General features: G+C 44.2%; 1 protein-coding gene across 12 annotated transcripts; it reads left to right on the top strand.

Annotated features, from left to right (window-relative positions):
• Positions 1 to 5: 5 nt before the first annotated feature.
• Positions 6 to 24,167, top strand: ZCWPW1 (zinc finger CW-type and PWWP domain containing 1). Of its 12 annotated transcripts, none has more exons than XM_063089228.1 (18): positions 6 to 604; positions 2,758 to 2,861; positions 5,187 to 5,240; positions 6,554 to 6,807; positions 7,350 to 7,428; positions 8,152 to 8,266; positions 8,548 to 8,705; positions 8,898 to 9,020; positions 17,074 to 17,190; positions 18,122 to 18,242; positions 18,863 to 18,938; positions 19,349 to 19,453; positions 20,443 to 20,526; positions 21,081 to 21,144; positions 21,548 to 21,624; positions 22,263 to 22,323; positions 22,801 to 22,935; positions 23,696 to 24,167. In XM_063089228.1, the coding sequence occupies exons 3-18, from the start codon at positions 5,216 to 5,218 to the stop codon at positions 24,013 to 24,015; spliced, it is 1,914 nt and encodes a 637-aa protein (XP_062945298.1). In that variant the 5' UTR covers positions 6 to 604; positions 2,758 to 2,861; positions 5,187 to 5,215; the 3' UTR covers positions 24,016 to 24,167. The 12 variants fall into 12 exon arrangements, with proteins under 12 accessions (XP_062945298.1, XP_062945302.1, XP_062945301.1 ...); XM_063089233.1 differs by lacking the exon at positions 6 to 604 and adding an exon at positions 649 to 733 and having other exon boundaries at positions 8,203 to 8,266; XM_063089227.1 differs by lacking the exon at positions 6 to 604 and adding an exon at positions 649 to 733.
• The last annotated feature ends 337 nt before the right edge of the window (positions 24,168 to 24,504 follow it).

Below are 24,504 nucleotides of genomic sequence, written 5' to 3'. Positions count from 1 at the left end.
CGCCTCCGCCCACCACCCGGCGCCTGCGTACGAGCCCACCGGCCCGCGGGCTTCCCTGACGCCCCGCCGCCACCAGCTCGCACGCAGAACTTCCCAAACGCACTCTGAGGCTTCGCGCCGCCTTATATAAAAACGTGTGGGCGGGGAAGAGGATACGGTCTGCTGTCGGCCCCCTTTGCCTCGGCCAATGGGGAAGAAACGCTTCCACGCCGTTTCCCCAGGGTGATGGGCGGCTCGGTCTCCCTGCCAACAGAGTGCTTGGCTGAAGAAAGAGTGCGGTAGAAGCGAGAGTGGGTTCAGGATCGTCTCGAAATACTAAAATAAGGGTGTGAAGGAGACTAGAAGGAAGAGTAGGAATCAGGAAACAAAAAGAGGAAGGAAAAGGCACTCTGTAACAGAAAAGTTAGTAAAAGGAAGATGTGATTCACGAATAATCAGGCTCTGCTGCTGCTTCGCGTAAAAAAAGCGAAGCCAACGAGGATTCTGGGATTTGTAGTTTTTCCGGGACATTTGGCGAAGTTGGCGGAAATACCTCAGCTGCGCAAACGCAGAGGCAGCTTCCAGCTGCGCGTGCGCCTTGGCCTTGCGTGTACGCCGCTGGGAGGTGGGGCTTGTGTGCGTCCTCGGGCCTTTTCTTGGTGGCGGGAAAACTGGGTCGAGGCTGGAGGATCTTGTAGGGTCGCTGCAGTAGTTCAGTCTCCTCTTCTCCTTTAGGTCTTCCTCACCTCAGAAGGTAGCTTGTTCTTCTCCGGTTGCAACTGAAGGTGCTAGGCGCGGCCAATCCTGGTATTTGTTGCCTGAGGAGAAACTTTCTCTTCAGGGCGATAACCAACACTTACCCCTCTTCCTCAGAATCTCTTAACTCTCAACTCACCCCCAACAAACAAAAATAACTCAGTATCATGGCGGGCTACGACGATTTGAGCGAGAATGAGGATCCTGGAGCCTCAGCGGGAGCTGAGGGGAAATTCTCTCATGGTGGGATTCTTGATGGTGGAGAGGCTAGAAAGTCGCTCTTTTACCCTTTGAGGAGAGTCGAGGACGTTTGACTTTGTGATATCTCTGACTTTAGTTGCTGTCCCTAAGAGAGAATTGGTGAGGGAAGAGAGAGGAAAAAGGGAAGCCTACCAAAAGTCCTTCCCCTTGGTTTTCAAGGTAGATTTAGGCATTTTATGGTTCCAAACCTTGACACTGGTGAGGGGAAACGGTGCGGGATGTGGAAGTTCATGGGCATCTATGCCTTTAAGTGAAATCACCCCCAAAAGACTAGTTTGAGGTCGGTCACAGTTGGGGGCACGTGTGGGAACATGGCAGGCCGTCAGTCTCCAGCAAGAACGTGAAGGAGATGAGCAGTCCCAAGAGAAAGATGGTGTATTTTGGTGATAAGTGGCCATGTCTGTGCTTTCTTGTACTCTAGCCAAGCAGCTTGTGTTCACCATGTTATTTATACGCTCCTGTGCAAGGTTTAGTTCAGACAGTTACTTCTGATGGTTAATGTCTTGTTATGGGCAGTGAGGGTAGCTGGAATCTTTTGTTCTTTTTCTTGTTAAAAGTTTTAAATCAGGCTTGCTGAGCTCACGTGCACACACACAAAGAAAGAAGAAAGCCTGCTATTAATCGAGGCATGAAAATAAGCAGGAGTCCACAAACTATTAGACATTAATACCAAAAGGAAATCAGACTCCTACTCAAAGGAAACTTAAAATATAATCTTTAAATACAGCTTTTTGAGGCTCAGGGAGTCTGTATGATAGGGCAATTCTAGATTTTACTTTTGTTTTCTTTGTCCAAGGATTCCAAGAACAATATAAAGAGGGAATAATTGGATGGTTAGGAGGGGGAAATGTGTGAACACTTTCTAAATGGGGGAAAGGTGAAGGATTAATTTTTTTTGAAAAATATTGGCAAGACAAAATTATGTCGCTAGGTCAGTTCTCAAGCTTTTTGGCTTGAGAAACCTCTCATAATCTTAAAATTTACGGTGGACTCCAAAGAGCTTTTATGTGGTTTGTATCTATTTATATTAACATATTAGAAATTAAAACTGAGGAAACTGTGAACTATTTTTAATTTAGAAATAATGATAAACCCATTACAAGTTAACATAACATTTTTATGAAAAATACGTTTTCCTAAACAAAAGAAAATTTAGTGTAAGGAATGATATTTTACATTTTTGCAAATCTCTTTCACTTCTGGCTTAGTAGAAAACAGCTGTATTCTCACTTGTTTCTGCATTCGGTCTGTTGTGTGATATCATTTTGGTAGAAGCGTATGAGAAAATCCATTTTAACACAGATACGTAGTTGGAAGAGGGAGAGGACTCCTCTGGGTTTTTGAACCACACTTTTGAGAACCGCTGAATTGGGGGATTTCATTTCAAAATTAAAATTATCTTTTTGGTGTTCCAAGTGAAAGAAAACTGTTTCTATTTTTTTGAGATCCTTATTCACTTTCCTTTGGTTCCCTTTATTATTTCTAGTTTCTTTTTTACCTTCTTATTGACTCTCTTTTCTTATTGAGTGAGTGGGATCCAGTTTATGGAACCATACTGGTTCTTTTACTTTCTTACTTAAAGGCTTTGGTCTCTGTCTCTCTCCTTTTCATCTAAGGCAAAAAAAGAGAAATTAAAACCTCAAATGTTATTCCTGGGGCTAGAGCCCCTAGCCATTTAGTAGCTGTACAGAACAAAGTTGGTGGTATTTTGTATATTTATTAACAGTCTATATTTTTCTTTTTTTCCTTTCTCTGAATCAGATTTCAATATTTATTATTGTGGAAGAAGGTAATTCATCTGAGACTGAGGAGCAGCAACTTGAGTTATCAGAAAGTGACTTTCTGGCTTTCCCTTTGTCGATCAGGTTAGAGCTTTTGTTTAGAAGTAATGTTCTTCATCATACTCCTGCCTTAGATTAAGGGGAACTATTATACATCACTGTGTATAGATTTACTACATCTTATTAATTCAACAGTGATTCACAATTCTATCTATTTGTTTCGGGGCTCCAGAAACACACTTTGGCTTAGGTAGGTTTTAGATAAGGATTTGAACCTAAATATTGGAAAAGTTTGCATTTTTAGGTTGGTCAAAATACTTTTTACTTTATTTAAAGAACTTAAAATAAAAAACCCCATTTTTTCAAGTGGTAATATATGTATGTTATAAAGTGCCAAAGACACACGAGGGAGTTGAGTGAAAGCTTCTTTCCACCCCTGTTCACCCAGTTCTACTCCCCAGAGGCATTTTGATCAGTTTCTTGTATATTCTTCCAGGGATAGTTTGTGGATATATAGGCATAGTATGTAGACATACATTTTATTTTATTTTATGTATTTTTGAAGTTTGTTTATTTATTAATGTATTTTTTTTACATTCTATGATGTTGTGGACTAGCTGTGGGGGAGGGGAACAGGAGAAAGGGGAAGGAAATAGGGAGAAGGAGGAAGGAGGAGGGGCAGAGTTGAGGCCTGTGGTGACCCCATCATTCCTGTCTGGGAGACCAGTGGGCTTCCAGCAGTGGCCTGGTCATTGCTAAGCTGGGTGCAGATGTCAGAGGGGAGTGGCTGAAGCCCTTGCCCCACCACTGCGCCAGCTCGGAAGCCCAGGGCGCTTCCTGCGGCAGCTTGGTGGTTGTCACTGGTCTGGTTGTGGGTGTCGGCAGGGCATGGCTGAGGCCCTTGGACCCCCACCCTTGGGACTGGTTGCAGGTGTTGGGGGGTATGGCTGAGGTCCCCCGCCCTCCGCCCTCCCTGGCTTAGTAGCCCAGGGGACTTCTGGTCCTTTTAGGTTTTATAGGTGTTCTTGGTGATGTGAGACCTTTACTAGTTAATATCAAACTTAGTCTCTGGTCTGTGAGTATTTTGTTTTTTCTTTCAGTTCTGTGTTGGATTATTTGCTGTTCCTACCACTTAGACTCTGCAATGGAACTAATCTGTTGTCTTTTTCTTACTTCTAAAATGGGGGAACTTCCTGTTGGGACCAGCACTTGAGCCCTGTGGTTGAGCTAAATTGCTGCTTTCCTGCTGATTCCCTGGGGAAGGCTTTTTGTGCAGCTCAGGTTTTAATGGTTGACTTTATAGGTTCTTCCAGGTCTTGTGAGATCCAGTTCACCTGGGTTGTGTAGAAACTCTGGTCTGGACCTGAGTCTTTTCAGCAAACTGCTCCCCCTGCAGTTCTGTATTCCTGACCAGTTTCTACTGAGTGGTCCTGAGCTGATTGGGGGGCAGAGATCAGCTCTCCTTGCTGTGCCCCAGTGTTCTCCCAGTAGGCCCATCTCCCCCACCACCCATGCTCCAAGCACTTCCCATGGGACAGGCTGTGCGCTGGTCCCTTGCGATGACTCATTGGCCTCTGAGTGGCTCCTTTTTTTCAGTTGTTGTGACTCCTCACTCCTATGTGGGTCCATGGGAACCCTATTAGTGGCCTTGCTGGCCTGGGGGCCACCAAGGCCCTCTTCTCCCCTGCCACTTCCAAGCAACTTCATCCAGAGGGCACAGCTGAAGCTTTTGCCAGCTCCTGCTCCATGAGCTCACCAACCTTGAAGCGGCCAGGGCTTGAAATGGTTGGAGCTGTTCTTTCTTTCTCTCACATGGTGTGCACTCCATAGGTCTCTCCTCCTCTTCCCCTGAGCTCTAGTGGCCCCAGCTTGGCTGTTGTTGCTTTTTAAAAAAATTTATTTTTATTTTATTTTTTAAAGATGACTGGTAAGGGGATCTTAATCCTTGACTTGGTGTTGTCAGCACTACGCTCTCCCAAGTGAGCGAACCGGCCTTCCCTATATAGGGATCTGAACCTGTGGCTTTGGTGTTATCAGCACCACTCTCTCCCAAGTGAGCTGCAGGCTGGCCCTTGTTGTTGCTTTTTAATAGTTGTAAATTTGTTGATTTGTGGGAGAGAGTGACTCTGGGGACCGTCTATTCCACCATTTTGACTGGAAGCCCATGAGTGCCTGTCTTATGTTGGACATGGTTCTAGGCACTTAAAACACTAAGGGTTGTTGCTAATCTTTAAAACAGTAGCTCTCATTATTCCGTGGCATGTAATTATCTCAGCTGAGGGGATAGAAGTATAGTGAAGAAGGCAGAAATGTAGTTTAGGGGTCCTAGGCAAAGAGATCCTGAACCAAAGACAAAGAAGAAATCACGTTTAATCAGAGTTATAGAAGTTAATTTCTTTTTTCTAACAGAGGCAAAGAAAGTGTCATTTCTGAGCTGAATGATGACAACATTGAAGAATAAAGGTGAGTCAAGAGTGAGGGAGATTCACTTTGTACTTTTGTCTCATTTTCCCCTCTGGACATCCTACCAACTCTAACCAACTGAGCAGAGGGCAGTTCAGTTCACATCCACTTCACAACCATTTTGTGTCCACTCTGTTCAAATTACTACTGTGCTAAATGCTTTGAGGAAAAAGAATGTATATATATGACTTAGAAACAGTTCTGCTCAAGGAACATATGAATTCATAGAGAGAGAAAAGACATTTAAATATCTATAACATAAAGTTGAATGTGGCAAAGTTTCCACCAGAGATGTGCAAAGAAATATGGCCTTTTCCTTTTTGGGTAGCTGGCTGGTACTGGGATCTGAACTCTTGACCTTGGTGTTACAAAGCAGCACTCTAACCAACTGAGCTAACTGGCCAACCCAAGGTGTTATGGAAGTGTATTAGTCAGGGTTCTCCAAAGAGACAAAGTAGGATATATTATAAATATATGAGAGGGGATTTATTAGGGAAATTAGCTCACGTGATTGTGAAGAGAAGTCCTGTGATAAGCTGTCTACAAACTGGATACTGGTAGCGTGACTCAGTCCATTTCCGAAGGACTCAGAACCAGGAAAGCTGATGGTGTCCTTGGTGTAAGTCCTGGAGCAGAAAGCTGAAGAGTCTTGAGCTCTGATGTCCACAGACAGGAGAGAAGAGTGTGTCCCAGCTCCAGCAGATAGAGAGATAGTTGCCTTTTTTCTCCATTTTTTGTTCTCTCTGAGCTCCAGAGGATTGTATGGTTCCCACCCATATTGGGGTGGATCTTTCCCACCCAGTCCACTAAGGCTCTCATGCTAGTCTCTTCTGGAAACACCCTCATGGACACACCTAAAAAGAGCTTTACTAGATTTCTCTGTATTGCATAATCTAATCAAGTTGACACCTAGAATTAACCTTCAGAGGAAGCTCAGAAAAAAGAGATATTACTTATACCTGGGAGGATCAGTATAATTTTCATTGAGGAGGTAGTATAAGAGCTGGGCCTTTTGAATAATTCAGCTTCCTGCATGCTTATATTTATCACCTGTGAATTACTCAATGGTTCCCAAATCTGGCAGTATATCAGAATCAACTAGCTTTGTAAAATTATAATTTCTGGTCCTCACTTCAGAGTACTTCATGGTGGAGTGGGTGGAGAAAGACCTAGGAATCTGAACTTGTTAAAAGCTCTCTTCATGTAATTCTGATATGGCCAGTCAATGGGCGATGTTTGGCAATCTCTGTTAGTTTCTAATAATCTCTGTTATATGTTTCATAAATTCCACTTGATGATCAAATTTCTTTCAGAATGTGGAAATGGACCAAAGAAAACCTTTGCCCCACCTGCACAAAAATTGTATTGCCTGATTCCATGTAGCTCTAACTCGCCCAAGAAGGAAACCCTGGGAATCGGTTCCTCAGAGGCTAAGGCTAGGCCAAGTCCACCAAAGGCCAGGTTAAAGAAGGAGGAGGACAAAGCAACCATAGAGAATGGTCCACGCAGTTGCCAGGAGAAAACCAGAAAGGCTCAAGACAATAAGCAAGCAAAGAAGAAAGAAAAGGTATCAGTCACACTGATGGGCTCTAGTAGGACAGTTTTTCCTATCCTGACCCCTACCCAGGCTGGACAAACAGAATCTTTTCATGTTGGGGGAATTCATCCTGTAATTTCAGTTTTTTATTCCTTTTTTTTTTTTTTGGACTTCCATTTTCTTCTCAAAGAGGTAAAAAATGTTTTGATGAAAGCATTTAGCAGGAAATATTGGGAATGAGGTGGGAATGCAGGTGGGAGTAGAAGTAGAAAGAGACTTTATAAACTTTTTCCTTTGACTCCTTTATTCCCAGGAGATCTGGGATAAAGTTTATGGACTCCTTAGGTACGTTGACTTCTTGCCTTCAGTTTTGAGAACTTCCTGCTTCATCTAAAGGAGGCTTCCCAGGCTGGCTGGTTAGCTTATTTGGTTAGAGCATGGCCTGATAACATCAAGGGCCAGGGATTGATCCTACTGGCCAGCTACCTGAAATAAAATAAAGGAGGCTTCCCTGACTGGTCAGAAGGGAGAACTATGGAAAGATAAGCAGTTTTCCTCCCTTGTCTCTTCAGGAAAAATCAAGTCTTACCAATGCAGAATTTGAAGAGATTGTCCAGATTGTCCTACAGAAGTCACTCCAGGAGTGTGTGGGTATGGCTTGTAGTGAGAGAAAAAGAGTTTCAGTTAGGCAAAGTGACTGTTATCTGAGGAGTAGCGTAAGTTTGACAGCTTTTCTCCTTCTTTCCTATATTCCTAGGTAAGGAAATATTAGATGAGACTTCAAAATATTTTTAAATTTAGAAAAGTGTACTGCATTAACTTCAGAATTTAAATAGTCTCACCCAGATTTTAAAAATGCAATATAAATTTATTTCTATATGTTTACAATTCACTTAGAAAAGATATTTCTGTTTCTCATACTGTTTTTGCATATGCTCAGGGATTTGATTTTTTAGAATAAATATCTCTATAGTGTAAGTCCTGAGCCCTTCTCTATAAGGTCATGAGGCTAAGGAGATTGGTCTGACATTTCAGCCATTCTTAGTGTACTTCTACTCCTGGAGGGAGTTTGAGGAGCAAATGATATCAAATACAGTACATATAATATTTTTATGTGTACAAAATGAAACTATGATTACCTGGCTATCCTGGAATGAGGCGGATCAATTTGGAAAGGCTTGCAGAAAGATATAGATTTGTAGTTTTTTCTGAAAATTTAAAGATTTAAAGTTCTATGATATGACAAGAGGCCAGAGATAGGCTCTTCCAGGCAAAAGGGAGAAGACATTTTAATGAAAGGTTATAGTTAGAAAATAATGGAGTGATTGTTTTCTTTTATTGCTTCTTTGCTTATAGTATTTTTTTGTGGGGGAGGGATGGGATCTGGCCACGATTTTACAGAGACTTCCTGTGCCTGGCCTGTAGCATGTACCCAATCAGACAAGGAACCAGGAATTGCTCCTTCTGCTACTGATGATGATACTGATGGGTAAGTTTATTCCAGTGACACAAGTTGAACAGAGGGTGGACTTAACATTGGTAAATGGTTATCTATCTATCTATATGGTCATTTATCATATTTCCATAGATTTCTCTGAGCTCAGGAAAGATACCTGTTTGAGTTGGGAAAAATAGACAAGTAAACTTCAGGAAGCCTTTAGAGAGCCTAGGATTCTTCTTTCTTCCTTTTACCCTTGGGTTATTTCAAAAGAAGGATACTGCAAATTGATCCTTTTTACCTTTTCATTTAAAACAAAATCTCGTTTTCAGAGAGAGGATAGTGGTACCTCACACTCAAGGGATTTCAGCCTCTCGGGAAGATGAAATTGTCCCAGAGATAAAGACATGTAAGCTAAGCCAACCAGATCCTGCACCCTCTGAGAAGAAATTCAATAGACTCTCCTTAAGCAAAAGAAAGAAGGAAGCTCGTAAGTATCGTCAGATATACTTTGATGCCTGGCTCAAGTACTTACTCCAGGAAATTAGTGAATGGGACAGTGGGTAGCCTAAGGCTTGAAACTATTAGGCTATGATTCTTCTTCCTCGTTCCCTGGCCTTTACTATCTACAAAGATTCTCTTCATCTCCTCACCTCCCAAATGTTTTGTTTTATCTTTCCAGGAGATGAGAAAGTGGAGAAAGTCCAAGGTGGACATGAGCACAGACAGAAAGACCAACCAAAGAAAATGGTTCAGGGCCATTCTCAGTGCAGGGACGAGCAAAAAGAAGGGAGAAATGGTTTTGGTGAGTTCAGCCATGGTTTAGAAAGCCTACTTGATCTGAAAATTCGAGATGGAAGGAGAGGCAAGGGTTAGGATGTTAGAAAAAACTCTGTAAAGACTATCATTTATCTCTCACAGCTGCTTGTTAGAGGATATGCTGCTGAGGAAGATAGAGAAAGATTTTATTCATTCAGTTATTTATTTACATAATCTATAGTTGTTGGGTGCCTACTGTGTATCAGGCATTTTAGATGGTGCTCAGGAAGAAAACTAGGATGTGGTCAGAAAGGTAGAAGAAAAGTTAGGATATCTATGATATCTGTGATATCACAGATGCCAGAAGAAAAAAGAATTTCAAGGACGAGGGATGCTCAGCCGTGTCAAATGCTACCATAGAGAAGTTAAAGAGGATAAAGGTTTAAAAATGCTCAAAGATATAATTGGGAAGTCATTAAGGCCTTGGGTATAGCTACCATATAGGTTGGTAAGGGTAAATGGCAGGTTGTAGTTGGGTGAAGAGTAAACACTTTCTCAATTAGTTTAGATGTGAAAAGAGGGAGAAAATGGTAGATGAAGGGGAATGGGTGTAGAGTTGAGGGAGGATTTTTTCTTTTATAACTTTTAGAAGAGAGATACTTGAGCATACTTATAACCTAAGGAAAAATTATTTATAGAGAGGGAAAGATTGAATAGATAGGAATGGGAATAAATTTGCAAGATTTATCTTCGTTAGAAAGAAGGATTCCTTAGCCTTTGAGATTAGATGAAGGGAGGGTAAGGATGGGTATAGATTCATTTGTTCTTTTAACAGTTGTTATTAGTGCCTTATATTATGTGTCATGCATTGCATTAAGTGCTAGAAATACAGTGATGAACAAAATTGATAACCCTAAGTCATGAGAGGAAAAAAATGGAGATCTAATTAAGATTGGGCCAGTCAGGGAATGCATTTCTAAGGAAATTATATTTAAGCTGAGACATGAAGGAAGAGGAGAAGTTATCCAAGTGAAGAGTAGGAGAAAGAGTTTTAGGTAAGGTACATTTTGACATATTCCAGGTACTAAAAGAAAGCCAGTATGATTGGAGTTGGGTGGAAAGTGGCTCTGGATAAATAGAGGTAGGCAGTGGCTAGATTAAAGACCATGCTACAGAGTGAGAATTTTATCCTAAGAGCAGTAGAAAGCCATTGGTGGATTTTAACCAGTGGAATGACATCCTAAATTAATGTTTCAAAAGAATCTTTTTGTGATTAATTGGAGAATGGAGTGTGGGGAGAAGATAAGAGTAGACCAGTTAAGAAGTTAGTGCTAGGATTAGGTATTTTGGTGACTTGGATTAGGAGAGAGAGAGAAATGGATGGTTTTAAGATATGTCTTGGTGGGCCGCCCCGTGGCTCACTCGGGAGAGTACAGTACTGATAACACCAAGGCCACAGGTTTGGATCCTATATAGGGATGGCCGGTTCGCTCACTGGCTGAGCGTGGTGCTGACAACACCAAGCCAAGGGTTGAAATCCCCTTACCGGTCATCTTTAAAAAAAAAAAAAGTCTTTGACATAAAATTGTCAAAATTTGGTAATAAATTGGATATTGGGGGGTGAGAGAGAGGAGAGGATATGTCAAAGATGATTGATTTCTGGCTTGATCCGTTATGTGAAAGGAGATGGGAAAGAGCAGAGGAAGAACAAATTCATGGGAAGATTAAGCATTCAGTTTCGGTGCATTAGGTTTTAGATCCGTGTGAGACATCCAAATAGGGATGTCAAATAGCAAGATTGCTATAGGAATCTGGAGCTCAGAACAGGGGCTGGAAGTATACAACTGTATGCTGTCAGTTATGAAAATGGATTTCAAAGCTATGGGGATGGTGAGCATGCCTGCCTCAGGCAAGTGTGTAGCATTGGGAGAGAAAGCCCGTGATTGGGCTTTGGAACCCTGACATTTAGAAATTGGCTGAAGAAGGAGCAGAACCCAGCAAAGGAGACTGAGAAGGGAGCTGCCAGAAAGGTTGGGGCATGGGGGCGGGTAGGACAGGAGAATGATGTATCACAGAAACCAGGAAACTAGTGTTTCAAGGATGAGTGGTCAACTGAAATGCTCTTAACATGTGTCTGTGACATCAGTCTTCATTATCCTAGAGCCACATTGTGAGCATCAAACACAGTTTTCCAGAGTACATTATCTTCTCTAAGTTGTTTGAAAGGAAACTTTCAAAAACTGTATGATGCTGTCGTTGGAAATTTCATCCCAAGCCATAAGTATCCAGTTCCATGTCATTAGGATGATTTTTTTCTCACTTATTTTCTTATGAATACTCATTACTTTCACAGCCAACCATTTATTTTATTGATCTGTATTAACTTTTATGGTCCCTGGTCCCTCCCCCACTCTTTTTTTCTTGTCTTGCTAGGTCAGCTCTATAAATATCCAAAACTATCATTGATAACTGTTTTTTCAGACTAATATATCATTCCCAACCAGCACTTTGTTCTTCAAGATAAATTAATTGAGAAAGTGATCCATAATATGTGATATTTTGAAAGAACCCAATATAAGTCAACTTTTTTTCTGAAGGATGATTTTGGTGGGATGGGGTCAGGGGACATCTTTTATTTTCAGACATTTAAAGTAAAATTTGACAGTGGGAGAGTGAACTTGTTAGAGAAACATATTGACTGTTGATGGTAATTGTGAATATGTAGTGATACTTATGTGCTGGTTATGTGATTTTTCTCTAGCAACTCTCAATTGCAGAGTGTAGGCATAGAAAAGGTAGAGAGTGAGTTCATTCAAGATGGTGCTTTGCCATCTGGGTGGGAGGAAGGACAGAGGGAAAGGAATTGAAGGTGTCTGCAGGAGAGTGTAAAGAAGTGTCAAGGAATCAAATCTGAGTAGTACACAGTGAAGAATGGAGGTTGCTAGCAGATGGAGAAGACAGAGGTCAGTGGATTGGAGAGCTGGATAAAGTGCAAATTGCTGTAGGGGTCTTTGAGCAAGTGAGGTGGAAGGATGGGGCATTTTTGTAAGAGAGGATGTTTGGATAAGTGGTTCAGAGGGTGTGCAGTTCCTGCAGATGACTGGTGGGGGGAATGCAGGAGTGGGAGTGGGTTCCTGAGGTGTTATGGAGGAAAAGGCCAAGGAACTGTGAGAATGGAGATCTGTGAGATATTCCTATGGACATAATAATCAACTGGAATAAAGGCAGGAGGTGGAGAGGATGAGAAGACCGAACCAGATGCCAGCATCTTCACAAGGGAGATAGGAGGGTGGTATAGTGCCATGGAGTGGACCTCAAGGGAGGAAGGGTTTTTACAGGATGGAGGGGAGCAGTGGCAATGGGTGTAAGGAAGATACTGGCCCCACTTTCTGTCCTGAGAGACATGGGGAGTGTGAGAAGGAACAGTCTCCACTTCAAGGGCTGCAGGTAGGGGTGGGGTCAGGTGCGGGCAGTTTCATTAGTGGATCTCCAGGTTTCAAAAAGGAGGGAGAGGTTCAGAGAAGAGGTTGAGGATATATGAACATTTGTTGCTTAAGTCTGTGGAATTTCAAAGAACACAGTGGAAGGGTTTGGGGGAGAGAGAGGAGAGTCTGTGTAGGACATGGGGTCAGTTTAGAAGATGTGGGGATACAGAATGGTGGGGATGGAGGTTTGGAAGGTAATGGATAAATGTATAAATAGAAGACTTGGCCTTTGAGCAGGGCCCGAAGTGCATAGTTGATGGAGAAATGATAGACCTGTGTGAGGAGGGTGAACTTAGTACTCTTGGTCCAAAATGTTGCAACTTGGTGATTTGGTGACAGTTGAGATTTGTTTAACAACTATGAATGTTGTACACAAAAGAGGTGTGTCCCGCGCTACCGTCTCGCCAGCAAGAACGACGCGGCACACAAAGGATCCTTCTGCAGATCAGCTTTAATGCATCTTGAGAGGGAGAGCATAAGCTTGCCAAAAATGGAGACCCCGAGCGAGGGAACCCGCGCCCTTTATATAGAGACTGCTCCTCGCCTAGGACGTGCTCCTACCTTATTGGTGGCTGCCTAATCGGCCCAGGCGTGTTACCGAGCAGCCCTGCCCTCCACCGGAAATCAGCGCCATCTTGTAATGGCGATTTCGGGCAGCTCCTCACATCTCCCCCTTTTTTATCATTTAAAGCGGCTGGTACAAGCTCGGCGGTCGCGGACAAATTAGCCAGCGTTCCTGTCCTAGGTCGTCCCTCCACAGACTTTGACCTTACCCGTCATAGGTTGACCCTATCGCCACCGGGCACCATGTCTTAGGTTGGTTCAAGTCTGGGGGAAGTTGCCCGTCTCTGGACACACTGGAGCCTGTTGTTACACATAGACCTGTTTGAGCAAGGGCGAACTCCTCTGAACAAGCTTCAGGGAGGCCAGCCAACAGGAAGGGGGAAGGGGAGTCAGAGCAGGCTAATCCTTAAGCATGGACAGCCAAACGTCAGGGTTGGCCCCCTGTTCCAGGGCTAGAAATGCCTGGGCGATGACTACCCTGTCTCTCTGGGTCTGGGCTTTTAATCTGCAGACCAACCATAGTAGGAGCACAGTTCCCCCACATAAGAACATGCCAACCCCAATCACTCCTGCCCACTCCTTGAAGTGGGACACGGCCGTTTTAATCCATGAGGACAGTCCGGCTGCGAAGGAGACATCCACTCTTGTTGAGTTCACGGACACAATGGCCATGCGCAGCTGGTTTATCAGGTTGTCAAATTCTCTCGTCCAACCTGTTGAAAGATGCTGGGATAATTGTTTAGACAAATTTGCAGCTTTGGTATACTTTTTATATTGGATACTGGTGACACATAACCCTGAATATTTCCATTGACACCCCAATTGAGCAATTTGCCATAAAACATCTATTTGTTCCTGCACAAGATCCACCCGCTGGTTAACCACCATTAATCCTCCCTTCAGCTGAGCGTTTAGCGCAGTCTGTGTTTCTAGGGCCTGTGTTACCGCGGAGGACAAATTATTCAACGTGGTGGCAGTCTGTACCGTGGTAGTCAAGGAGACGGCAGCAGCTGTGGCTGCACCCGCCGCCAGGGATACGGCGGCGACTATTGCCGCAGTGAGACCAAAATCCCTCCTCTGCCTGAACAAGACCATAGTATTGGGAGCATGAAAGGAGGATAAAGGCAAACTGGTGTTGGCGGGACAGAGTAATTTGTTCCAAGCTGTTTTATGGACACAGTGGATTCAAAGGACTCAGTCACATTCCACTCAAAAGAGGCATTTCCCCAACCACCGCCTTTTGAAAAGGCAAACGGTGAAAGGTCCGTGCAGCTGCCATTTACCCCACACAACAGCCAAACATCAAATGGGTTGGAACGGATCGCCATCGTGGGGTTTTGATATGTCCAATTTAGGCCTGAAGAGGTAGCATTATACTGGGTACCCATATAAGGCGAAAAGGTAAAGTAATTTTTTAGTGCCCACCCCGCCTTTTTACACTGGCAGCCCGTCCAGGGCGGGGTATCTCCCTCCCTTCTGGGGCTCAGGCAATCCTTTTTTAAATGTCCCGGTTGACCGCATTTAAAACAAACTCTCTGGTTCCGCCCCTGTCTTGGCTGTCCCTGTCTAGGCAGTCTCTGCGACTGGAGGATGGCAGCTGCCAGCCCTGCATTGGTCAGGGGTCCCCCGAGTTCTCGACAAACTCTGAGCCAATCCTGTACACCTTTACCTTTTCTGGGCGCTATGGCCGCGCGGCATTCCTGGGTCGCCTGCTCAAAAATCAGTTGTTCAACAAGAGGCGCAGCCTGATCAGGGTCCCCAAAGATGCGCCCCGCTGCTTCTGTCATTCGAGCCACAAAATCTGAGAATGGTTCCTGAGGTCCCTGAATGATCTTAGTAAGTTGTCCAGAAGCTTCCCCTTTTTTGGGGAGTGCCTTCCAAGCCTTAATGGCAGTGCTAGAAACTTGAACATAAGCACCCCATGGGAAAGCCGTCTGATCAGCGGCAAATGGGCCCTGGCCTGTTAACATATCAAAGGTCCAATCTCGCTGCTCGGGGGTCAGTGCAGCAGCATTTGCCCTGGCTTGAGCTTGTGCAGCCTCATGCCATAGCGCCTTCCATTCCATGTATTGACCCATGGTAGGGAGCGCTGCCTTAGCCAACATTTGCCAGTCAGCGGGTGTCATAGCCACACCAGCAAACCTTTCTAGCATTACTAGAGTAAAATTGGCATTTACACCATATTTTCTAACCGCCTCTGCTAGATCCTTAATTTGGGTGTACTCGACGGGGGCATGAACTCTCCCTCCGCCCTCAACCTCAAAAACTGGGAAGGCAGCTTGAACCTTTTTCCTCACTTTATCAGAGAGGAATGAGAAGGGATTAGAAGACTGCACGTAAGGAGGAGGCGCCGAAGGCGCAGGCCGTGCGGGGGCCACTGGGGGCGGCCGGCATTTCCATTCCCCGAGTGGTCTCCGCCGCCTGTCGGGATGATATCTCTCCTCCTCGTACCTGGCAGCTTCCTCCTCCAAATCGGATTCCTCACTAGGGCTGAGGGGATCGGAGTCGGACTCATCCAGATTTAAATCTTCTAATTCTTGTTTTAAGGCCCCCAGCTCTTGCATAGGGTAGAGGCCTCCTTCTTTCCCTTCCAACTTTTGTCTGGGTTTTGAAATCCCTCCTTTACCGGCAGATGTGCCGGGAGTGTCACTTTGTTGTTTTAGAATCTCTCCCTCATCCGTAGACTTACCGGGAGGGCCCTTTTTCTTATGGGAGACGTCTCTCCTCCTGCGGGTACCCATCCTCTCACTCCGTTCAGTTTCTGACATGCTGTCTTGGACCTCCTCTAATGTATTTTGCCCTACTATCACTACCGGTTTACAGCCCTCATCTTCTAAGCAATTTTTAATAAACTTCCAAATGGTCTTGGTGCCCTGACGGAGGTCTCCCTCCGCGTACTTGCGGTCAAGGTCTCTGCCTAGTTTGTTCCAAGAGCTCAAAGTCAAGGAGCCGGAACAAGCAAACCACGGCGCTACACGATCTACCTCTTTTACAAAATTTTTGAGCACACGGCCCCCTACCTTTATATCACGTTGTCTCAGCACGGCCTCTAACGCGGTAACCATGGACTGAGTGGAACCCATAACGCGCCCCACTCCGTGGAGGCGCTGTGAGACGCGCCGTTCCCTTACGTACTAGAGGCTCACACAGGTCTCTGGTGCAGCTGCTTATCTACGTCAGTCTGACCACACCAACGGGCGATTTCAAAACCTTTTAAACCAACCGGATTAACCCCAGACCAAGAACAGGCATACCTCTCCGAACTTACCCTCCTGCAGTTCTGAATCCTCCCTGTCTCCAGGGGGTCTCCGAAGGTGCTGACGATGACACAAGTTCCCGGGTTTCGGCACCAAATGTCCCGCGCTACCGTCTCGCCAGCAAGAACGACGCGGCACACAAAGGATCCTTCTGCAGATCAGCTTTAATGCATCTTGAGAGGGAGAGCATAAGCTTGCCAAAAATGGAGACCCCGAGCGAGGGAACCCGCGCCCTTTATATAGAGACTGCTCCTCGCCTAGGACGTGCTCCTACCTTATTGGTGGCTGCCTAATCGGCCCAGGCGTGTTACCGAGCAGCCCTGCCCTCCACCGGAAATCAGCGCCAGCTTGTAATGGCGATTTCGGGCAGCTCCTCACAGAGGTGCTTGTTAGTCCTTCAAAAGAACTTTTCAGTAGTGTCACGCCAGAGAAAATAAGGCGTTATCTGGAAAGATGCCAGACAGCCTTTTTATCTGAGCACTGTCAATACAGGAAACACTCCTTTCTGCTTTGGGTCAGGGAGAGATGATAGCCTGGTATAGGAGAAAGATCGAGATGTGAGACTTGAGTTCTCAGTTGGGCTCTGTCACCAAGTTAGACCAATCTTCAGCAAGTCAGTTACCTTCTCTGAGCCTTGGTTCTCCCATTCATAAGTCAGAGATTGGACTAATTGATCTCTAAGGTCTCTATGGCTATATGATTCTGGGGGTGGGAGGGTTATATTGATTTAATTGGATTGAAGAAGGAAGAGAATTTTTTGAATCTCTTACTTAAAGCCTTTTTCCTCTCACAGATCAGTGCCTAGTCTGGGTCCAGTGTTCCTCCCCAAACTGTGAGAAATGGAGGCGGTTACATGGGAACATTGATCCCTCAGTTCTCCCAGATAATTGGTCCTGTGACCAGAATACAGGTATAAAGGAGTGGAAATTTTTTTTCAGGTTTTATTATTCCTCCCTTTTTTCCTTTGCGTGTATCCTGTAGATTAAACATGACATAAGTATAGTTAGCACTCAAGGGGTCCTTGTAGTGCTTGGGAGAGAGGAAAGATCTTAATGTCATATGGAGATGAAGCTGGGCATAAAGAGCTGGAGGAAGACACCCTGCAGAGTTATGCTGTGGGGAGGGGTCTGGAATCTAAACATATGTACTGAGTGAATTACATTTTCTTCAGCATTGGTCTGCTCCTGTCAATTCTGTTTAGGATATTGGTATTGGGTTGGTGGATAGGGAGGAATAGGGGGTATATGGGGAAAAGCATGTAAGAGAGATCCAGTGAGCTTAGAATTCTAGAATGTTTGAAACCACTTGAAAGAGATTAAGACAATCTGGTCCAGCCAATTATTTTACAGATGAGAAAACAGTCTTAGGGAAATTATCCTCATGATGTTGTATAGATGGGAACGGAGTCAGACACTATGGGATATAAACAGTAGTTTGGAATCTCTTTCTATGGAGTATAAGGAGGTAGCATTCCTACTTCTCCTGGCTCTAGCTGCATTTCTTCCGTGAGTCTTTTTTTTTTTTTTTTAAAGATGACTGGTAAGGGGATCTTAACCTTTGACTTGGTGTTGTTAGCACTATGCTCTCCCAAGTGAGCTAACTGACCATCCCTATATAGGGATCCGGACCCATGGCCTTGGTGTTATCGACACCACACTCTCCCAAGCGAGCCAGCCCTCCATGGGTCTTTATTCTTCTTCCTCCATACCTGTCCCCCAGGTGCCCTTTTGGTCCCACCTGCTGCATATACCAGTTCCTTCTTGTCCTCTCCCCAGCCCTTATCCAGCTTTTTGCCTTATGGCTCTCTTTCCATCCCTTCAATTCCTTCTCTCTTTTGGCAGATTTAGAGTATAATCATTGTGATATTCCTGAGGAGACCTGGACAGGGTGTGAGAACGATGTGGCCTATGCCTCCTACGTCCCAGGATCAATCATCTGGGCCAAGCAATATGGTTATCCCTGGTAAGGCACTGTGACATAGTCAGAGCATCCTTCATGAACTTGGTAGTGGTAGATTCAAGCAGGGAGGGGAGGAAATGGAAAGCATTTGTAATGAAAATGGTACTTGCCTAAAAAAAGCATGGGGTGAGGGAGAAGATAAAGTACCAAGCTTGGAGGCATTGAAAGAGCTTGTTTTCTGGAGGTTTCAGGGTGGAGATGGTATCTCCCTGGAAAAAAGGGTCTGACAATGCTACTCTGAGTGGGTGGAGAGAGGAGGGTGGATCTAAGGCATTTTGAAATATTTAGATGTGATAGACATGCAAAGTAAAGAGAAAAAAGGAAGGGTAGGATAGTTTCTTTTTTGGAGATGTCCCTAGTCAGAAGATTTTCTTCTCAGGGTTGTGGGAATGCCCAGAAGGATAAGATACCTTTACTAGGAATATTATGAGCTTTTCTGTACATTGATGGGAGTCACTTCAGTCATTTGGTAGGGCCCGCTGGGTGGGGGTGGGATCTATCTTTTGGATCCTTTGCAAGGCATATTGCCCTTTTTTTGTACATGTATATTGATGAAGCCGTGTTCTATTCATCTACCCTCTTCTCTTCCATCCCCTACACCCACACCCATCTTTCTTCTCCAGGTGGCCAGGCATGATAGAATCTGACCCTGACCTGGGGGAATATTTTCTTTTTGCTTCTCGTCTTGATTCCCTGCCGGTGAGTTTCCTGGTTCGGGGTAGGAAGGGGCTTAGGCCAAAGTAAAGAACAAATCCATCCTAACAGATGTACAGGGTTAGAAACATAGACATAGCCAGCAGACACGAGTGGAAACAGACACTTAACTAGGATGACAGAGATAAGTACTTGAAGAAAGAAACTTGTACCTAATTAAATATTTATCCACTATTAGAGCATTTATAATTTCGATAAATATGCTTTGGCTAGGATTCCTGAGGTCAGAATGGAAGAACAGTGGAAGGAGGTGGGGTGGGTGAGTCAGGCTTCAGTGAGCATGAGGCTCAGCACCTTCATTGTGAATCCCCCATTCTCCTTCTCCCTTTTCTGGTTAGAAGAGAAAAGTGGAGAGAAGGGACAGGATGTCATAACAGGACTATCTTTTATTTTAGTCTAAGTACCACGTGACATTTTTTGGAGAAACAGTTTCTCGTGCTTGGATCCCAGTCAACATGCTAAAGAATTTCCAGGAGCTGTCCTTGGAGCAAGCAGGAGTGGTGAGCAATCGTTGGGGGTCTGTTGTGATACAGGGGACTGGAAAATGATACCTTCCCTTTATTAAACTTGATTTTCTCCCAGGGGAAGCTGTGTCGGGAGAAAGTCCCATGTCTGACCAGGTTTGCCAAGGGTGAGGTTATTTATGAGGGACTCTTCTTCCTACCAGGATTGCAGTGGGGTAATAATTTTTTTGTCACCTTCCCTGACTGCAGATAGGGGGCCCTCTTGACGACTCAAGTTTTCTAAAGTTTAGCCAAAGCAGGTGTGGTAGAAACAAGGGCAAAGATTAACTCAGGGTTTCTCAATCTCAGCACTACTGACGTTTTAGGCCAGATAATTCTGTGTTGTGGAGGGATGTCTAGCATTGTAGGATGTTTAGCAGCATCCCTGGGCATCTAGCCAGTAGTACCCCCTACCCTTACCACCTACTCCTCACCTCTAGTTGTGACAACCAAAAAATTGTCTCCAGACAATGCCAGATTTTTCTGGGGAAGAAAAATCTCCACCTGTTGAGAACTACTGGATTAGCTAAATCAGATTTCCTCCCTATAGTCACTTTGGGTTTGACCAACCTTACAAAGGAGCAGAGGCCGAGCAGCTCAGGGGCCTTAGAAAATCAAGCAATGAGTATTAAATCAAGCAGCTGGATCTAAAGAAACGTGTGAGAAGCTTAAAAGTGGAATCACCTGAACTCCTTTAATCTTCCCTTTTAAAATTTCCATGAGATTAATGTTGGAGAGGACACCAAAATGTTGATTGAAAATATTGCTAGGAATTGGTGAGAGGTTTATTAGGGAGAAAGAGGTGTTGAGTCTGAACCCAAAAGATGAAGAATGGGAGTATCATATCAATATTAGAAAGTGGAAATAAATGTAGTTAAAGATAATGTCTGGGGGGTAGCAGTATTTTGGGATCACTGTTCTAAAATTTATTATTGACTCTAATCTTTAACTCAGTATTTATCATTCACTCTAATCTTCTATTTCAGAAAAAGGGCAGGAAGAAGGACTGCAGCCAGAAACTGGGTGCAGCCCTAATGATGGCTCAAGAGGCAGAACAGATCAGCATTCAGGTGGGACAGGGCTCAGACCACATACTTGCTCCTCTTCAGGACTTGGGTACAAAGCAAACTATACAATCCCCACTGCAGAAAACCAGCAGTCTTTTTCTTAGAACTACTCTTTTCTTCCCAGGCCAGATTCCCTTGACTTCTTAAGTCATCCATTCCTTTCCCTACTCTTGAACAGTTGGGATCTTTTCTCAGCCCCAATAGAGATAGTTTGTGTTGGGAAGCATCCTACCTCCTTATTTAACTTCAAGTCTCAGATGTATGCTCCCTAACCTCTTTTTAAAGTGGAGTCCATTTTTACTTTCAACTTCTACTGGTGGGAGTGGGATGCTGACTGACAAACAGGAGTGCTGAATTACAGGTATAAATACACTGGAAAAAGAGATTAGAATTAATTAATCTCCATAAAAGTCCAGATAAACCTAATGTACACTTTCAAGTGAAAATGTTATGGAAAATGAATACAAATTTCTTCGTAACTGAAATATAGAAGACAGAGGGCAAAAGCCTTTCCTGGGAGGATAGTGGATGATGCTTTCATTTCTTGTTTCCCTCAGGAGCGGGTTAACCTGTTTGGTTTTCAGAGCCGATACAATGGATCTGACAGTGGAGAAGAAAGAGGTAGGATAACTAGAGGATGAGGACTGGAGAGGGAGGGGAGGGATTCCTTCGTGAGGGCAACAGCTCAAGCTTTTCTCTATTTTATATTCCATAGCATCGGCCTCATTCTGGATTCTGTAATAGGAGGCTCTCGTGAATGTCATTGATCCAGTATCCAGGATAGATGGATGGGGACAGAGGGATGGGGCAGGGGATAGGGGGAGGGAAGGAGGGTGTATGTTGTATAGTGATGTACTTTGAAAAGGAAGGAACCGTGATGATCTGGGATCACATTTTATGGAGAAAATACCACGTGGACACAGGAAGGTAGTTAGAAGACAGATTCTCTGGGATCAGCTCTATTAACTCATTGACTGTTTTATTGGATAAATTATTTAGCCTTTCATTCCTTTTCCTGTTCTAGATGTAATGCTCTCTGGGGCTAACAGCCCAAATTCCTGCCTGGAGGAAGAGGAGGAGGAGGAGGAGGAAGAGAAAAAAGTAAGATTAGCCTTAAAAATTAGTTTAGATAAGGATCGTGGGGTTTCCTTTTAGGAGATTCCTGTAGGGATCTGCTTAGTGGTAGCCCCAACTGGCTGATTTTATCTCTTAGGGGTCTGCAGGGAAGGAAGCTCTCCTCTTTCCTCGTTATTCTCTCTAATTTCTCACATCTCTAGGAACTTCTTTCTTGATTATAATCTCAATTCCTACTCTATTTCTTTGGTTCTTCCTGGAGCAATTTCAGAGAATAACAGATTGCTTGTCTCCACTCTTCTTTCTTCCCTATGTGGACACTTAGGATATGCATTCACTTGTTTTCTTTGTGTCTCTTTTCCAGGTATATGGAATATAGATTTTTACTTTCTCTTTTAATTTTTAATTTACCAGTTTTTTTAGTCATGCTTGTGGCCTATCTTTATTTCCTTCTTTTGTGCATACAGTCTTGCCTTGACTAATAAAACAGAATGCGAAATGACCATATATTTTCCTCTATGTTGCCATAGATTTTAACAATATCAGGCTCACATAACCTAAATGGACTCCTCAAGGCCCACCCATCATTCTGTAGCATCCCTCTCTATTAAAAATAGTTATGTGGTTTAGTTTATCTTTTTCTTATTTTTCTCTTCTATCCTCAGGACCCAACTTTGTCCAGTCCTAAGCCAGCCAAAATACAGACAAAAAAACCCAAGCCAAGAGGTAAGCGAGCCAGCTGAAAATGGGACTTGTTTCACAGCTAAGACAGGGCAGAGGCAGAGAGTGTAAGGTGTCTGCAGGTAGCTGGACCTAACCAACTGTCTCAGCTCTAGGACCTGAGAAAACAGGCAAGACTAACAGAGTGTCGGCAGGGAAGCTGTAGCCTCCTTACTCCTGTGTACTGAATTATGAAATCCTAGGCTAAAGGTGGAAGGTTTTAAATTCTTAGCCAAGAAAGATGACTACCTAGAGAAGGCGCAGACTCTGAGGAGAGAACTATAAAGAGAAGGAGAAGATCCAGGGGGTAAAAAAAAAAAAAAAGATTGGGGAACTGGAGGCCACTGAGAGAATTTATTAGATTGAAAATGAGCAGAAGATGTGGGGCAGGGCAGAGGCTAAATGTGGGGAGTCCATCTGCCCTTGCCAAGCTGAAACTTAGAAATAAATTTCCGTCATGGTTGGGGGGTGTGGTTGATGCAGGTATGGCAGATGGACAAGATGGGACCCTCCAAAGGAAGACAGTGAAGAGATCTCTGGGAGACAAATCCACAGCTCCTTCCTCACTCTTAATGGGAAAGAAAGAAGGCCAGAAGAATTCAGATTCTGACCAGCCAGGTAATGCTCAATGTGTGAAAAACTATGAGGAATGAGGTCCATGTCTACATCTCTGCTCCTTAGACCACTTTTTAAAAACAATTCTACAGCTTTTCATTACTTAAAAGAAAGAATGAAAGAACAAAAGGGCATCTCTCAGATTGTTGCACAGCACACACTGTATTATTGATTGATTTGATTTGATTTGATCCAGGGACAGGAGAATGGTAGTGAGAAGAGAAATGACATTTATTAAGCATTGCCGGTGGGCTGGCTAGATACATACTTCCATGCGTGTTGTTTTTAATTCTTTCAATAGCTCTATGACTGGATATTGGCCATTTTTTTTTTTTTTTTTTTTTTTTTTATAAAGATGACTGGTGAGGGGATCTTAACCCTTGACTTGGTGTTGTCAGCACCACACTCACCCAAGTGAGCCATGGGCCATCCCTATATAGGGATCCGAACCCGTGGCCTTGGTGTTATCAGCACCACACTCTCCCAAGTGAGCCACGGGCCGGCCCTGGATATTGGCCATTTTAAAGATAAGGACATTGAGGCTCAAAGAGTTTAAAACGTGATCAAGACCCATGTTGAACATACGGTTGATCCATGGCTTTAATCCAAGTCTTTCTGACTCCAAAGCCTATACGTGTGGTACTGAGAAAGGTCATCTTTTCCAGATATTTCCTGGAAATAGGAATTTAGGAGTTTGACTTGTAAAAGGTAAGGATATGCTGGTATAATAGGAAGTCAACTTTGTCACTTTTTCATCATTTAGGCCCTAAGAAAAAATTTAAAGCCCCGCAAAGCAAGGCCTCAGCAACCAGCTTTTCTGAGGAAAAAGAAGCTAGAATGGTGCCGAAGGGCCTGAGCCCACCAGCTTGTGGTGGGGCCCGTGCTTCGGTGGGGAAAGAAGAGCCCAGACCCCAGGAGCCACTGCCTCAGGAGACTGGAAGTGCCCCCCCTGAAGATGAAGCTTCCAGTGAGCTGGACCTGGAGCAACTCATGGAAGATACTGGAGAAGAGCTGGAGCAGAGAGAGGAGCCGCAGCCCAGAGACGATGGCGAGGACTTCACCATGCCCTTCCTTGAGGAATAGTTGTGTGCTCTCGGCCCCTTCCTGATCTCACTCCTCTTCTCTGAGGAACAGGAGGGAGGGCCTCTCGGTGGGATCCTTGAGAAGTTGATGAGTATCGGGGCTGTTAATTGGCTACAAGGTTCACGTTAGAGTTGTGCAGATTATGTGTTAATAAAGCAGCTTACTGGTTCGATGGTCTGGCCTGTCTCTAACCACACGCTTCCTTTTGGCTTCTTTCCCTCCTCCGTGTCACTGTGGCATAGCATTGCTTCTGGTGGGAATAGTATAGGAATCTGGGGAAGGCAGAAGACCTGAGTCCTGGGAGATCAACAAGAAGACAGACCTGGGTTCAAATCCTGGCTCAGCTACTGACTAGCTTGCTATACAGCACTGGGAAAAGCACTTGAGCCATTCCGGTTCTCACTGTCATCCTCCAGTGAGGACATCATATCTCTAGGATTGCTGGTGACGTTCAGTGAGGTGACGTGTGTAAAGCACTAACCAACTCAT

The sequence above is a fragment of the Cynocephalus volans genome, chromosome 3, assembly GCF_027409185.1.
Source record: "Cynocephalus volans isolate mCynVol1 chromosome 3, mCynVol1.pri, whole genome shotgun sequence".
In the NCBI taxonomy this organism is placed as follows: Eukaryota; Metazoa; Chordata; class Mammalia; order Dermoptera; family Cynocephalidae; genus Cynocephalus; species Cynocephalus volans.
The sequence above is the reverse complement of the archived record's forward strand: the minus strand, read 5'-3'. Positions and strand labels throughout refer to the sequence as shown.

Excerpts from the sequence above, each read along its gene's own strand:
- ZCWPW1 (XM_063089232.1), top strand. The coding sequence starts at position 5,216 with ATGATGACAACATTGAAGAATAAAG. Across the intron at positions 5,241-6,553 it reads GACAACATTGAAGAATAAAG|AATGTGGAAATGGACCAAAG; the intron begins GTGAGTCAAGAG and ends AATTTCTTTCAG. Across the intron at positions 8,267-8,547 it reads ACTGATGATGATACTGATGG|AGAGAGGATAGTGGTACCTC; the intron begins GTAAGTTTATTC and ends TCTCGTTTTCAG.